The 17495-nt window shown below is 35.2% G+C and overlaps 1 protein-coding gene across 1 annotated transcript in view; it reads left to right on the top strand.

The window, feature by feature from the left end:
- Window positions 1–16073, top strand: part of LOC145673501 (uncharacterized) — a 34710-nt gene extending 18637 nt beyond the window's left edge. Inside the window, exons 7-11 of the mRNA XM_081743271.1 lie at window positions 1173–1338; window positions 1850–2040; window positions 3694–3859; window positions 6279–6418; window positions 8697–16073. Coding sequence (XP_081599397.1) covers window positions 1173–1338; window positions 1850–2040; window positions 3694–3859; window positions 6279–6418; window positions 8697–9032 — 999 coding nt within the window. The 3' untranslated portion in view covers window positions 9033–16073. The remainder of the gene's footprint in view (window positions 1–1172; window positions 1339–1849; window positions 2041–3693; window positions 3860–6278; window positions 6419–8696) is intronic.
- Window positions 16074–17495: the final 1422 nt, after the last annotated feature.

The following is a 17495-nucleotide window of genomic DNA, read 5'->3' as shown; positions in this document are numbered from 1 at the left end:
AGTGAACGTTTTCCATAACTTATCAGAATACATTTTTCAATGCTCATTTTATTGAAGTACTAAAGGAATCCAGAAAAAAAAAAAAAAAGAAATTCCAATATGTCTAATTTACAGCATATATATACAGTGAAACTTGTATAAGACGGAACGTCAAGGAACAAAATAATTTTCCGTTGTGTGCAAATTCGAAAAGTTAAGTTCTGTAACAATAACTGCTGGTAAAAATAATCTCGTAGTACTATACCTAGGTTAAAATGGTTGAGGTGAAAGATTAATTAACACAAAAATGTATTTACAACATAAACTCAATTTACAAAGTGAACTTATTTGAATAAGACAGACGCTTAAAGTAGAAACTACAAGTATGTATTATTTTATTATGTATTTCCTCTCACATTCCTCTTTACATTTTCACCGCCTTTTAAGGATTGTTTTCATTTTCTGGGTTTCAGTGTTGGAAATTTGCGTTTGCAACATTTGAAATGAACTTTATATTTTACAAACATTGTCTCTTTTTCTCTCTTCAATAATCGTATTGTGTCCTCCAAAGTAACAATAACATTTGTTTTTGCCGTATTTGTACACAACACTGGGCACACAAACACGCCACACCGAAACCACATTTTCTGCAGCAGAAACAATGGAAATTTTCAACAACTGGTCTAAATTTCTACCATTTTTTTTTTCAAAAATGACCGAATTCTTGAAAATGCATGTGTAATGACGGAGTAGCAAGCAGTAAGTCTTTAATTTATAAAGAAAGTTTTGACAGTAGAAAAGTGCTTATGTGTGTATCAACAAAAACAGGAAACAGGTAACTTAAATAACAGAAACATTATCTCCATTCTTGTTCACGGCCGAAAGATCTTAACTATTGAAAACAGAAGTTCAGTAGTAACGCCAACGCAGAGACAGACAGACTACAGTGCCCCTACGTTTCGAGCTGGCAATCAGTTAAGAGAAAAATCTTTACCATATGGCAAATCAGACAGAGTTGCCGGGACTAAAAACTATTCATCTTCGGCAAATTTCCGGTTTATATAAGTTTCGTTTTAAACAGGTTTCCATGTATTTTGTTTCTCTGTGGAAATAATATAGTTTAATTGTAATTTTGTGTTGTGCAATAGGATATCAGGACTGTATATTATAACAGTGATTTGTTTTTCAAATAGCATACTTACTACGTCCCCTATAAAGTTGCTCAAGGGAAGAAGGTTTTGGCAAGAGGGAAACTTTGGGACAGATATTGCAACACAAGAAGGTATTTGCGGCAAAGTGGTGTTTTGCCTTTGAGAAACCGGTGTGCAGCTACAACTTCTACCGAAGTCGATTTAGATGGTACGTTCATAGTTCTTTTTCATTTATTTGCTTTCATGTTCATAAATTCTGTATTATAATTTTATCAGTAAATCACGATGCATAGTGTTTTATGCTATCTTATATTCAGACAAGGGTACAAAACTTCCTAAAAGAGATGCGTGCCGATTTTTTACATGGTTACACATATTCACGTATTATGGTCAATCAACAGATTCACAGTTCAAGGGCACTACCTTCATTATAAATCAACAAATTTCCGTGAATTTGTGCAATCAGTATATCTGCTGTTCATCTGTGTGTAAAACTCTATCACTGCTTTCATATATTAACGGGACGTTTTGTAAATACATGTTCCGAACACCTCATAGGACAATTGTGTTCAGAAGTATAATACTGTCTGTTTCACATGTTTATTGAAATATTATTTCTTGTACTTCTGTCCTAGAAATTAATACATATGTATTTACGTATACTGAGTATGTACGTTTCTTACACACTGAATTATGTAGATGGTGTCCTTTATTTTCAGAGTCCACTGATGAATTTGCCGAGGAAGCTCTCACGTGGTTGAGAAATAATATAGAGCCATGGGAGAAAGTGTGTGATCTGTGGAAACAAACGACATTAAATCGGAGAGCAAATTACATTCAGTCAAAGAAGGATATCAGCTCCTACTTCAAGGAATTTCCTGCTTTAAAACAGCCTCTTGGATACACACTTGTAAGTGTAGTGATATTGCTAAGAAGTTTACATCTTTCTATTATTATTTTATGAATGTAACCGAAGAAAGAAAATACCTTTATATTATTTTATAGAAGTGTAATTCCGTATCACAGAACGAACTGTACTTAAAGGAAAATGAAAAAAAAAAAAAAAAACGAGTAACAAAATTTAATGAGTTAAAAAAAAAATCATGAACATAAGGGTCTTATGTTGATGCTATATATAAATTGCGAACACGGCAGTTTTTCTTTGCAAAAAAAGCACCTAGCATGAGGCGAGAGAGTTTATAAATGTTTTTCGGTGTATGAAGTTGTACCCTGTCTTGCACTATGTTTCGGAGTTTTTCGGTTCTAATTTTTTCCTGTGAGTAAGCTGATGGACGAGATGGTGCATCTTGTAGCAGGTAGAACGTTTAGTAATTCTGAGAAAATCAACCGGATTTTCAGTACACCAAAACCTGTATAGATTCAGAAATAATGAAAAATCAGAGTGAAAAAGTGCGAGTGGGCCGAAAATAGATCTTTTGTCTTCGACGTACAATGCCAATAAGTTAACCTCTACGCTACCCAGCCCGCTCCCCGATCAGCCCCACATCCTCACTCTTGTTGATAATGTTCCTATGAAAACATTTAATAGTTTATTTTAATTTACAAATATACCAGCATCAGCGGCAGAAGGTTCAGAATTATGTAAGCTTACGTTAAAGACGCGTTTTTGTGTAATTAAAAACCAACCAATGTATAAAACAGTTACCAGAAATTAGATAAAATACACGTGCAGTACATGCGCGCAAAGATTTAAGAAAGAAAAAAAAGCTTGTAAGAGCTTTCACCTTTTATGGCTTTGTTAGGCAGGAAGAGAAAGACGAAAGTGGAAGAAGAAAGATACAGAGTAAGACGAGTTACGCCATATTTCTGGGGGGGGGGCGCGGTGGCTCAGTGGTAGAGCGTTCACCTCCGGTGCTTGGGGTCCCGGGTTCAAACCCTGCTCCCGCCGTGTGGACTTTGTGGTGTAGAAACACCGTGCTCGTGGGTTTTCTCGGGTTCTCCCACTTTCTTCATTCCACCATTTCATTCATCTCTCATCATCACCGTCTCCTTTAGCCTAACCGGCGTAACCGTGAGACGTAAAACTCAAAGATTTCATTTCATTTTGCCATATTTCTGCTAGGTGCTATGGTGGTCATGTGATCACGTGACTGCTGTCAAGTACTCATACGAGAAAGTAGAGAACCTTGTGGAGAAATCACTGTTGGTATAGGTGCGGTCCTTGTGTCTTTCTCTATTTCTTATTCCACTTTCGTCTTTGCGTCCCTGTATGACGACTCCATAAATGCGAAAGCGCTTGGAAGTTTGTTTTATATTTGCGTGTATTTTATCAGTTCCACTCTAAGTAATTGTTTTTTACATGCCTACTTTGGGATTTCTTTTTCAATCAGACATAGTATTTTCTGAAAATGGATACTATAGTGGGGTGAATGCCATTGATGTTCATAACTTGATTAAAAACGCTCTGTTGAAACAAAGATTATTTAATGAACTTCAAAGAAAACTATACTACCAAACTTTTGTATAAAGAGAAGAAAGCATAGAACATTATATCATCAAACAGCGTTAGGTATATGTGACAACAATTTCTTTTACTTTTCAGATCGACATTGATTTTGGCCAGTTATATCCTGGGAAAGATATAACATTTTTTTCAACGTGGAATGCAGACTTAAAGAAGATTCAGCATATACTTACCACGACCAAACAAACAACAAATGACGGAGCCACATTAGTAGAACTTTTGCTGCAGGAGAACATCAGGGAAGGTAATTATTTTTCTTATTAAGGGGATCTTCTACCTCTTCGCTTATGTTTCTAACTTCCCATTTGAAAACATGTAAATTTTAATATGGTAATTTCTAACAAAGTATTGTAGGTAATGACTTGAAATTTTTAATACAAATAGACAAGACCCATATAAATCCAACCACGGTCTCCAATTTACGTTACATGCGTTAGATTAATTGCAATATATTCTTCAGTAAGTTTGGCAACAGAGAATAAAAAGTATGCTGCAGAGGGAAGAGGGCTGACCATCTGTTTGCTTGTTAGCTGCTTTAAAAAGGACGCTCTTACCAGAAAAATCACGTTGTGATTCTCACTTCTCAGTGGTTAGAATGGTCTGGACTGGAAGAGCCCAAAACCACTTCTTTCTTCCTTTCACGGTTTGTTTGTTTCTTCCACCCCCTGCTGTCACAAGAAGACAACTTGTTTCGGAAAGCATTTTGAATTAGTAGCGAAAAGCCAAACGAATGACACCACGGGCGGATTAAAGGGAGGGGCGGTCACTCCCTCCGAGAACATTTGAATACTTTGAATAATCGGAGTAAGAAACTAGAAATTGCGTAATCTAATAAGAAAAGTTTGTTGAAGTATACAAATCAAGACGCATTTTAAGTGTCACAGCATTGTACTCTCATCCCCTCCCCTCCCAATTCCCTTCTGAAGAAGTTCTCTTTTGTTTCTCTGTTCCATATTAGCCTTTACACTTACACTTTCATTATCCAGTATTGATTTTTACCATACCATCTGCACAGAAGGCGAATAAGGTTTACGAGTCCTTCCTGCCCCCTTTTTTAAAAATTGCTAATTATAATAAAATTTATCGAAGTGCATGGAAGTAAGTTTTGACTGTGGAGAAATGGTGTACACATTGTTTATTATTTCATTAAGTATTGTTCACTATAATTATTAAAACGCAACACTGTTCAGCCTACTCCCGTAAGCAAAGAAAAGATCAATTACAGGTGCTCCGGCAATTTTCCCTTGTCTCCTTTTAGTCGTAAGTCCGAGCAGAATAAATCAAAATCTAGAAGAAAAATAAATGATAATTGTAAATCGACAACATATCGAGCACTTAAAAAAGCTCTGTTATTCTTTTGTTTCATTATTGAGCTCAGATCACGAGAAATATTTCAACTGCTGTGTAGTAATTGAACATTTTTCGTTTAATCTCCCAAAGAGTCTGAAATACTGAGTTCAGTGACCAGTTTACATCCCTGAAATCAGTAATTACTTGAATAACAGTATATGAAGAAGATAGATTCAGTAGGGTTAATAAGCAGATATGAAATCCCTTTTGTAGCAATGAATGAAACTAATGTTTAGAATTTGTGACGAAAGAACTTTTCCGCAGCGTATAGTCTTTAACTTGTTGTTAATTGTCTATTTTGATTCATTAAGCTGTTCAATTTCTCTCTTTTTATCCGTATCTGTTGCAACTTCCCAAAGAGAAATACATACGTTGACTTTAACCTTTGGTTCTTGAAATAATATACTTCATGTACAGCTTTTATACACGTACTTATAGGCGATAGATAAGTATCGTATTAAGATTAGTTTTCCCCATTATTTGGACCCAATATTTGCATATAAGAAACATCGCATTATCCCTTTGCCGAATCTGGGTGTAGTTACAAAAGATGATACTTTTTGTGTGTTTTTTTTTTTCAGATTGCTGTCCATTGCTTACAAAACGTAATTTCCTTTTTTCTTTGATTATTGACTTAAAGTAATATACAGTATTCATTGCGTATCACAGAGCAAACCTCGGCAGGTATGAGAATGAATGCAGTCAGAAAGTTAGCACTTACATTCAAATAAATTAGTATAAAGTGGTCCAAAAGTGGGCGTACCCCCCTTTAGTTTCAACAGTATAGTGTTAGTTATGGTAGAATGTCTGTACACAGCTACCTTAAAGTCGTAAGAGTCGTAAACAAAGGTATGATCACCATCCATGTCATAACACAACTGAATTCTGCACAAAGTTCTGGCAGATGTTTTGCGGAGATACTCCGGAGTCAACGAGGATGAAGGCGTGTTCCACAGCTGCTCGTAATTCCTGCGTTGTGTGATATCGAGTGTTTCTTACGTGTTGCTTCATGAAAGCCCAGGGAGCATTGTCTGATATCGTCAGATCGGGACTTCTTGGAGGCCTGGCAAAGAGCTGGATGCACAACCTCTTCCAATCCAGCGGCCAGGAACTGATCTGATAACTGTTACCAAGCAGAAAACAAATGGATAGCAATGTTGCCAGACAATGCCAAGCAGTGTTACCAAACAAATGTAGGTAAAACCAAAAACCGTCAGAAAACACCAATTAAGAGGTACGCCCACTTCCGGACCTCGCTATATAAGCGTAAATTAATTACCTACAAATGTTCTTGATATTTCATTCTTTTCCAGATGCCAGAACAGTCGTAATATTAATACTTCTTGGAAGATATTTCCCATCTGTGACCACGTGTATCAAAAGGAAAGACGGAGGTGGATTATGGAAACCTTCCAAATACGAGGCACAGCAAGGATTCCTTTTTCATGTCAGAGTATGTACCATTATGTAATATAATGTATTAATATCTACACTTGATTACCACGAAATATGTCATTAACATTTAATTAGTGATTGGAGAATGGAGAACATTGCACGAAACCTTATCGAACAAACAAACAAACAAAAACAATCAGCTTTTCTGGAAAAACTGCTATGCTCAAACAAAAATATTGTGTAAGCAAACACCATTTTCATCAAACCACGATCCACTCTGACTCACCACGTGTCACCATGATCTACTGATCTACTTCGACCTACTGACCGAATATGTCGAGAGTGTATCAAAGTGGAATGTGTTATATTGAGGACTACAATGAGTCAGTTGTTATTGTTGGGTTAGGGTAGTCATACGTAACAGTGGAACATGTAAATGTAACCCAAGATCCACTAAAGTATACTCAAAATTATCCCCACGTGATCCATAGCCACTGACCCGCTCCATCTTTGATGTGCACTCAATTGATATGATTACCATACCATATCAAGAGGATCATATTGGTGGTACATGGAAACAAAAAAGTTTAAGAAAAGGCCCCCTCGGGACAGCACGCCCTTGGTGGAGTGAGCTATCAACCATATTTTGCAATATACATGACTCTTCTTCATGCAATTAGTAAAGCATGTATCGGTGTATGTGACGCGATTTGTATCTTACGAAGATATCGTGAACCTAAGTTGTGTAGATAGAAAGGAATATGCATAAAATAGGAAAACACAATATTTATTAGTCGCTAACGCCCTCGCCTTTGGTGCGAGCGGTTCTGGGTTCGATTCCCGGTGGGATCACTCGATCAAAGAAGTGTAACAGCTTTTTCAGGCCAATCATCCTGAGTGTTATTTCCTGGGTTGAGTGAGTTTTTTTTTTTTAATATAAACACAGTGAATGATGCTAAAAATGCCGGGATGGTACCTAACACACAGGTCCCAGACCGCTTCCTTCCCCATCCATTCCTTTCTTGCTTCCCCTCTCTCGGATTGTGTGCTCTCCGAGGGACGACATCCCTCAAACGTGTCGAACTTAAAGCCGACCTAAAAGTTACTCCTTCGTTGCTAGTACACTTATCTCCTTTGTTGGGCGACTGCGTTCGATTTCCCGGGAGGAAGGGGGAGGGGATTTTAGGATGTTATTCGTATTTTCGGTTCCACTGTAGGTTTATGCCTTATGAAGTTCCCGTGATGAAACCCTATATTCCAATAACAATAGTAAACGTAAAAATGCTGTAAAACTTTCGGTGAATGCTATGTAAACTTTCTGAAACATAAGTAGAGGTTAAATATGTTTATGGTCATGGATAAAATGTTTACTTGGCTCAAAACAGCTTTTTCCCAGTGTCTTTAAAAATGTTCTTCATTCAACCCTTCAAATATTGGAACTATGATAGCACTCCTTTCTTCATTTTATGGCATAAATAAGTAAGAAGTGTTTATACTCGAGGTAATGATATGTGTGTAATATCAATCTTATAAAAATACTAAACAGCACGTAGGGGAACGGCACCAACCTTTTCGCGATCATTATTTTAAAAACTAATTCATTGATATTGTAGCATCCTTGCTTTTCAAATTTCCGCAAAGGTTTTTCTTTCTTCTTCCTGGAGATTTGTAACGTCAAGAATTGCGGTCATTGACGTACAGGATCTAAATTTATTTTATCTTTAAAATATCCGTGCTTACTTTATGTCTGGATGTGATTCCAAGTTTGCCACATTTAATTGAAATATTTATTACTGTAAATGTAAACCATTAAGTGTAAGCTTAGGACAATTTTATTGATGTCGCAGTTATCTATTCACGTAACTACTGTCAAGTTTATAAGTGCAATAATTCAGATTGTTTTCTTTGTGATTATTCTCAAACCTTATACTAAAAGGTAGATTCCTCTAAGGAACTTTACTTAATTTTTCCAGAACTTTTCTTAATTGCATCGGATAATACAAACACAATGAACGGTATTAAAAATGTACAACTCAAGGGGTATAATAATACATTCGAAATACTGTCATATTAACCTATATTAGTTTTCAAGACATTTCATATCGCGTAGAAGTGACTCGCGTCAATTATGACCTCATTACATTACATTTCTAGTATAGAAGAATGCCTGAAAACAGTTGGTACCAGTTTAATTGGATTGCTATATATATTATTGGTGCACCTCGTATTTAAAATACAAGCTCATTTTAATTATACGTGTATTTGTAGTTTTTGGAATTTGATAACGTGTTAATAGGTGTGTAACGTGATAATAATTCTGTGTACATGACTTACAGGAAGCGTCCGATCTTCAAACAGAGTTAGAAAGGCATCATCTAAAGATGCAGCGCTTTGGATGTAGTGTGCAGCCCATGCCCGTCGTTGTCGCTTCAAAAATAGATGAACCTCAAGCCTTCTACGTGAGTATTGAGGATAATCTCTACAGAGTTGAAACTCCACTGAAAGCAATCGATAGCACATTCAAGTCGTTTCAAGTACTGGATGCAGAATATCCGAAGGAATCGGAACAGGTGTGGACATTTGTGCAGAAACATATGTACAAAATTGAAAATGACTGCGACAAGAATTTTCCTTCAGTGAACACGCTTATCTCTGAAATATCAAAGGTGTAATGGCGGGAAAGGTTGTTTTCCGTTAATCATTTAGTTTGTAAAATAGTTTTTTCATGTATATACGTTCTTTTTAGTTTGTAAGAAGATGCCTAAGTGTTTTGTTTGTCATAGTGACTTAAGAACGAGTCAGTCTCTGTTACTTCATTTAAAATTTTGTCACAAATTAGGTGCCATGAGCCCCTTTCGTTGTGGGGAATCATTGTGTGGACGCGAATTTGATAACGCCAATTCATTCCGCAAACACTTGCTGAAACACGAAAGAACAAGTACGGGTGGTGATGGGAACCAGCCTTTTCGAGGATACCAAAATGAGGTGTGTCACATCAATGTTGAGAGACAGTTGACTGATAATGGTGATATACCAATTGAAACTTCTGTGGAAAGCCTTTCTCTTGAAGATTACCGTGAGGCTGTAAAGGAGGAAGCCCTTCTTTTTATTACTAAACTGTATAGTCAATGTAACTTAACCAGAACTCATATACAAAACCTTTGCGACTGGGTACACGGGTTTATGGGCGGTAGTGTGATGCAACTGCTAAGAGAGAAAATTTTACAAACGCTTCGAGGAAATCATGTTGATGATAATACAGTAACTGAAGTAATGAACATGTTTAGTATAATGTCCAGTCCATTTTATAGCTTGGAAACCGAATATAGGCGATTTGGCATGTTAGAGACAATGGGCAGTTTGATAAAACCAATTGATTATGTTATTGGACAGAAATTATCTTCAAAGAGAAAGAAAGGCGAGGTTTCGGTGGAAACATTACAAGTGCTTGGAAAGTTTGTGCCTATGCGAAAAATGCTTAAACGATTTTTGGAGTTACCGAATGTTCTGTCAACGTTACTCCACTTCAAGAACAGTGCAGAACAAGAGACTGAAGTACTTTTCAGTAGTGTGCAAGGACTGCATTGGAGAAACGAGGTAACGTTTTCTGATGATCGTTTGATATTACCTTTATTTCTTTACTTTGACGATTATGAAATTAACAATCCTTTAAGTGGGCATGCTGGTACAAAAAAGATAGGGGTAGTTTATTATACAATTGCATGTATTCCACCGGAGTTTTTCGCGAAACTAGAGAACATATTTCTCGCCTTACTCTTTCATTCAAATGATAGAAAAACTTTCGGTAATAAAGCAACCTTTTCAATTCTTATTGAAGAGTTGCGTTTCCTAGAATGTGAAGGTATATGTGTAATGTATAATGGTTTAGAAGTACAGATTTATTTTAAGTTGTGTGTTATTACAGGTGACAATCTTGGATTGAATTCCGTTCTTGGCTTTACAGAGTCATTTTCTGCTAAGTACCCTTGCAGGTTTTGCCTTACATCAAAAACAGATTTACAGGCGCAGTCAAGAGAAAACGTCCGGAATTTGCGGGACGTTGAGAATTATGAACTACATGTAATTCTCGGAGATGCTTCACAGACAGGAGTAAAAGAGAATAGCACTTGGAACATGTTGCCGAGTTTTCATGTTACCAAAAATTACAGTGTGGACGTGATGCATGATCTTTTGGAAGGGGTGGGGAACTATGATATGATGCATATTTTGAAGTACTACATCAACGAAACACGTCTTTTCACAATGGATATTTTAAACAGTAGGATTTCGGCCTTTGCAAGCATGTCAGATGACGTAAATAAGCCGGCACCTTTATCTTCTGAAAATCTTGAAAAGAATAAATTAAACTTGTCTGCTGCTGAAATGTTATTTCTCATAAGGTACTTTGGTTTGATAATGGGTGACTTAATCCCCGAGGAAAATATCGTTTGGAAATTTTATATTCTGCTAAGAGAAATAACAGTCATATTAACATCAAAAGTTATTCACGTAAACACTTCTGAATTACTTTGTACCTTAATTGAAGAACATCATGAGATATACAAATCTTTTTTTCAGGATACATTAAAACCTAAGCATCATCATATGGTTCACTATCCACGTTTAATGCGACATATAGGACCACTTGTTTTCACATGGTGTATGAGGTATGAATCCAAACACCAACCGTCCAAGATTGCTGCCCGTATTGCTTATTGTCGAAAGAATGTTCTAGAAACTATAGGTTTGAAACACCAATTGCAGATATGTTATAAGTTCTTTCAGAAAAACGGTTTTCATATTCAACAAGAAATTGGACCTGGAGCAAAGATATACCTTTCACAAGATCAGAATTTTCCATTGTTTTCAATGTGTTTACCTCCTTCGTTGTTGAAACTTTGTCGGTCAGTAGCTTGGTGCATATACAACGGATTTGTGTTCAAGTGTTGCATGGTAGCGTTCGAAATTCATGAAGATGGTTTAAACTTTTATAATATAAAAAAAATTTTGTTAGACGAAGAGTCGCACATTTTCCTTCTATGTAAGAAAATGAAAACAGTTGGCTATGACAGTCACTACTGTGCATATCATTTGTCTTTCACGCAAGAGTGGATCTGCATACCAGTAAATTTGAATTTTGCAGGGCCTCCTACGTATTATAAGATAATCGATAATGACAACATATATGTTTCTGTTTCGGTATGATTTTGTGTTGCATGTGGGGCAGTGTTTTCTAACATAATCGTAATAGGGCTCGAGCATAAGAAAATGTTTCTTAATCCATGTGATTTTCAGTCAAACAATATTATATCCACTAGCAAAGCATTTGCAATGAAGCATACATTCCTGTACTACTAGATGTTTTGCCTGCATGGTCCTATGGCCACCGAAGTAGGAACTAAACTTTTAAAAAACATGGTTGGTTCTATGTAAATTTTATACAGATTTTTTGTTCGGAATAGAAAAAGGTTACATATCGAGTGTAAGGAAAAGATCGCACAGCTTGGACAGAATCTGACTCTACAGCTGAAATGAAACGAAAATGTCTTACGATATTTTGTCCTCCGAGGTTCCCTTTTGAAGTGACAGACGGGTAAAATTTGGACTATGAGGTAACACCTTGCGGTACTCTGTAGAAACACGTGATAGTTTTGTTTAGTTTAAACTTCTTCGTTATCTAAGGTTTTTTAAATCAGTTTTTTTATTTTAACAACAAAATGGCTAGATTTGAAACGGCATGTTTTGTCATGATCTGGGCACAGAAAGCTTCTTTTTGTACGACATTTATTCAATTTGACATTTTAAATGTACGTTTTCATCTCTTCACATTTTCCCGCCACATTTCAGACCTTTTGCTGCATCCCATATTCCATACTTTTATTTAAAAAAAAGAAGAAGAAAAAGAAAAATGACAAAGAGCTTTGAAGTTAGGTACCTTCGTTTGAAGTACGGCACTTTCCTCTACTCCACGATAAACACCATTCCAAAGTCGCTGCTGTCAAGTGTTGTTACGGACAACCCGTGCGATATTGCCATATCGACCAAAGTTTACCGGTCTCTCCCTTCCAAAAGGGGGCCTTAAAGGACAACTTTATAAAGACATTTTCGTATCGTTTTAGCTGTAGAATCAAGTCTGTCTGCCTGTACTACCTTTTCCTTACACCCGATATATATAAAACCGCTTTGGAAAAGGAATCCGTGTACCCAGTCGCAAAAGTTTGTATGGGTTCGGTTCCTTTATAAGAATGTAACTTGGATTTGCTAATGAAAAGGATTTAGTGTTACCGAAATGGGTTTAAAACAAAAGTTAAACAATATTGCGTGAAAGGAAGGTAAATCGTTGTCTGCCATTTTTATTTCTAAGTATTTTTTTTTAATTGGGAAGGATGTCATGTGACACTAAGTTTAAACTACTAAAAATATATTTATGAAAGCAGTTTTTAATGGGTTTCTGCAATTCTAATATAAATGTGTCAAAGTCAAGAACCGTATCTTGGGAAGGTGTCCGTCTTAAGAAAAAACATATGATGCCATTAAATTTTGATTAATATTATATGGTAGTATGATGTGTCGTACGTCGAAAAGAATAGCTTTTATTGATTGCAAATACATTGCTAGTGGTCATAATATTTCTTCATTCAAAATCTCACTGAATTACATAAACCATTTACTATAACCTTTACTGAGTTCAAACTATACTTTGTTCTAATTTTAGAGTTGAAAATATGCTATTGGACGTAAGATTGAATCTAGGACGTCAGCCTGACGATTCCTGTTCTGATCCTTGGTGCACTAACAAAATTTTTACTCCTTAAAATGTAGATACTTGCAGGAGCTGCCCCAATTTCTTTGTTATACATTTTGTCTCCTCATTTTATTTTAAACTTATAAAAATAAAAAAAGGTTCTAGAAGAAATTGTATACTATTAAGGAATGAAAACCACAGGCGTGACGTCGCGAAAATCAAATGCCATTAACTCTTAAAAAGAGATAGGTACGGAAACATGTAGCGAACCTATGATAGAACATGAATCAGTAGATATTCTTTCGTATTGTAACGTTTATATTATGTGTTACGAAACGTTACGCTAACGATGGTTCTAATTATTGTCCCTTGTATTTAAGTATTTTATTTGTCCTTATGCCTTTTCTTACAAGTCTTATTACTGCTTAGCAAATACTTTCGTATTATTGTTAGATGCAAATAATGCATATTGTACCAAGAAAATAATTTCAGAAAATGTAAAATAATAATAATTACTTCTAACGAAAATATTCGTCGTGAAATTGTGTCGTTTGTAATCCAGTCTGTGTGGGCATTTAATGTAAATTTTTGTTTGCGTTTATCATGTTAAATAATGTCATGTGTATGATGGGGTACTCAGTTTCCGCAGTGTCTGTACAGTAAAATTCCGGCAGATGGCTCCTCGTGCATCACTTGGTGGTCAATGCTTAAGCGACTTTGTGCTAGAAGATCACTTTTAATTTTTGCATATATTTCCACTCGTGTGTTTCGTGATGGCAGTTTCGCTTGAGTGTTGTATACTGTTAAATCCTCGGCCCTTGAAGTTGATTTCCATTCTGAAGAAGAAGAAAATGTTACACGGTGCAGAGTTGGGTAAATCCGATGGAAAGTTAGTAGTATAATTTTTTTCACAGTCTTTACAGCAAGTCTCTACACAGCCTTTACAGTAATCCTCCCATGTTCTCTTCGTGGTACAAAATCCTATGCCGATTGACGGGTATCCTGAACGGACATTATTTTCAACCGATGTTCTGTCACTTTTAACATGCTCTTACGTTTGACCATGGCCTAAAGCATCTTTTCCAAATGTTGACTTCAACATTTCATGTGTTTCTGAAGCAGATTTTCTAGCTTTACCTAGTTTCATAAATTTCGTCACCTTCAATTTCGCTGTTACTCAGCGCATAACTGGGGGAAGATACGCTTAAAAACTAAATGCGACTTCCTAGGACAAAGACGCTTAGGGCACTGACTCTCAAAGGATGTACGAGGAATTGCTTGGTGGTGTTTAATCATTCTAGCTTAAACTTCACGAGCTGCAAAACTATTCTGAAAACTTTTCAGTACTCCGTTATATACGGTACACTTTAGAAAGAAAGAAAAAAAAATTGAGAGATTAAATGACATTAGAAATACGCACTACCAACTCCAAAAAGCTTTTTGAAAAATAAGTAATAATAAAATGATAAGGAAAATTCAGTTAACATAGCGAAACACTAATTCAGTTCAATCTTCTAAGCTTTATTTTATGCATGTTTTTATTATTTATCAAACGTAGGAAGAAACACATTTATTATGATGTAGGTATTGACCCTAAAGAACTACATGGTAGTTACAAAATTTTCTATTTAAAAAAAGCAGTCTTGTAACATGTTTTGTATTTTTTCATATTATTTACATTTTTAATGCAAACGGTTACCAAGTTTCAAAAGAATTGTTATATTTGTTAAGTTGTACTCATTTTTTTTTTTCTTCTTGGTTTTCTGTCTAAGATAAAACTTAGCAGTTTTGGTTGAAAAATGATTTATTGTATCAGTATTAGGAATGTGGAAAATAAATTAAAAATAAGTGCAATATGATCTTACAACAATAAAGCATTAGTGTTAAATTCATTAATAATAAAACGAATCAGCCATAAATCGTATTATAATATATTCATTATCAGTAAAACAGTAAGTCTGCGTCTAATGGAATAATACATATATATATTTGTTTTCTTCTGATTCCTGTTCTGTGTGAATCAGTTTAAGCACAAATACTTGCCACTTAATTTTCAAGTTTGAATTTAGAATGTGAAATGAATCAGCATTTAATTTCATTTGATATTCATTTACATGCTCCTTACTAGAATCAATATATTTCTTGCTTGTATGCATACCGAAGTCGTAAGGAAATGAACTTTAGAACACTAACTCCTCTACTATGATTGACAGAGTTGATGTACCATATTCCGCTCAAGGGAGTAAAACTTTCAAATTTGAATATTTCATAGTTTTGTGTTGAAACGTAACGGATATGGTGGAGGCGGATTGTCCTGCGAAGAACGTTTTTCTTTGTAGTTTTAAGGACTTTACGAGGACCAGGGTATTCAAAGTTCATTTTCCTGCGAATTCGAGTTCTGAATCACCGTGTATATATGTGTATTGTATTAAGTGAATCTTGATTCTTCAAAACTTCTAGTTTATGTAATTGGGGCAATTCTTAGTATCCAAATTAGAATTATATCTTACAGTCTGGTTGTACACCTGACAGCATCTTCAGATAGAGAAAAATAGGATGGGAAAAGAATGGATTACAAAATTGAATACTTCGAGTTCTTCTCAATTTCCTTACCCGTTATTTGCCATCTTATTTCCTCTCTCTGAAGATGGTGTCAGATGTACACTGAAACTGTAAGATGAAAAATAATTCTAATTTGGACACATCATCAATATGTGTCTTCCGTGTTCAGTTACTTGGAATAACTGTTATTTAGTAACATCCACATTTTATAAAATACGTGTAAAAATATTAAGAAAGAAATGTAAATCAAAAGTATGTGGTATATTTTCATTGCATTGATTAAAAGATTTATATACTTTCATAACTGCATTATTGTAAAGTTCCTTTTTTGGTATTACTGTGCTGCATTTCTAATTTTTCTGTAATGTATACTTGATTAAAGGAAAATAAAAGTAGTTGTTATAAATGCTGTGTAATTTCTGATCTACATTGCATACCACCTCAGTTCCATTGTTATAGAAACAACACTGCATGGTTACGATAGCTATAAACACACCACCTTGATTCTGCTTCATATCAAACTTCACAGAAGATAAGACAAAAGTATTATTAGAAACATTTCCATTATTCATTTAAAGAAGTATTGAAATGGTTACTGGAACTGTTTCTAATAATACCTTTGTCTTATCTTCTGTGAAGTTTAATATGAAGCAGAATCAAGGTGGTGTGTTTATGCGTGTTGTTTCTATAACAATTCCGAAATTGTTCCACACACTATGCTAGATTGTTCTGTCAACAATCTAGCATGGTAACAGCAAACATACTTTATCTTCAATATTACAATACGGCATGGCTACCATAGCAATATAATATGGTTATAGTACCTATGCAGGTTGTTCCATCTACCATCTTACATGGCTGCTTCAACAAGACGTTCTTGTTCACATAGCCATACCGTATTGTAGATATAGTCATATCATATTGCAACTACAGCAATATAGTATGGTTACATCAAGTATAAAATTTGGTGCACCTACCCTGCTATATGGTTGTCTCAATAAGACAGTATTTTTAAAATAGCCATAGGGTATTGTAGGTACTGTAATTTAGTCTTGCAAATACAACAATATATAATGGTTACAATGACTATACGGTATGGTTGTCCACCTGTTGTCCAACCATCTAGTATCTTTGCAATACCTATACGGTATAGTATTCGAACGAATATGGTATTGTAGGCAGAGCTATAAAGGTATAGTTGGGATGTAGCTGTATTGTAATCTGCATGGTAATATTGACTATTAACTCCGATTATAGTTAAATTTACAATACAGAAATATGATACTATTGCACATATGTATGGTAACAATAACCCGGATTTAATAGCCATACCTGTATGCTATTACTGGCCATAAGCATAGCTGTCCCTATATAAGCAATACTATTCTGGTATTATTAACCATTTAATGGTTATGCCAACTATACCATTTTTTAGGGTGTATAATACACGACAATTAGTAACAATTCAATATGCACATAATGACATATAATATATTGTTAGGCGGTTGCCAGCCAACATTTTTACGTGAAATAAGAAAATTAAAACAAAATTGAATAGCTCCGTGGTAATTGGAATCAATTTTTGACAGAAGGTGTGCGTCATGTGATCTCATTGAAAAGGTAAGGGTTATAGTCGTTCATATAGAATATCTGTTTCTAACTTCATTATTTTATGCTTTTTCTGCTAATTTGTGCCTTTCGTACCTATCCTGATGTGTAGAATATGAAAACATTTTTTTTGTTCTAACATTGAAAATATATATACAGGGTGCATCAAAATAACCCGTTGCAGAAGACTAGATAACACTTCGATTTCAGAAAAATATAT

The sequence above is a fragment of the Thermobia domestica genome, chromosome 16, assembly GCF_964235325.1.
Source record: "Thermobia domestica chromosome 16, izTheDome1.hap1.1, whole genome shotgun sequence".
NCBI lineage: Eukaryota > Metazoa > Arthropoda > Insecta > Zygentoma > Lepismatidae > Thermobia > Thermobia domestica.
This window is presented reverse-complemented; position numbering and strand designations above follow the sequence as displayed.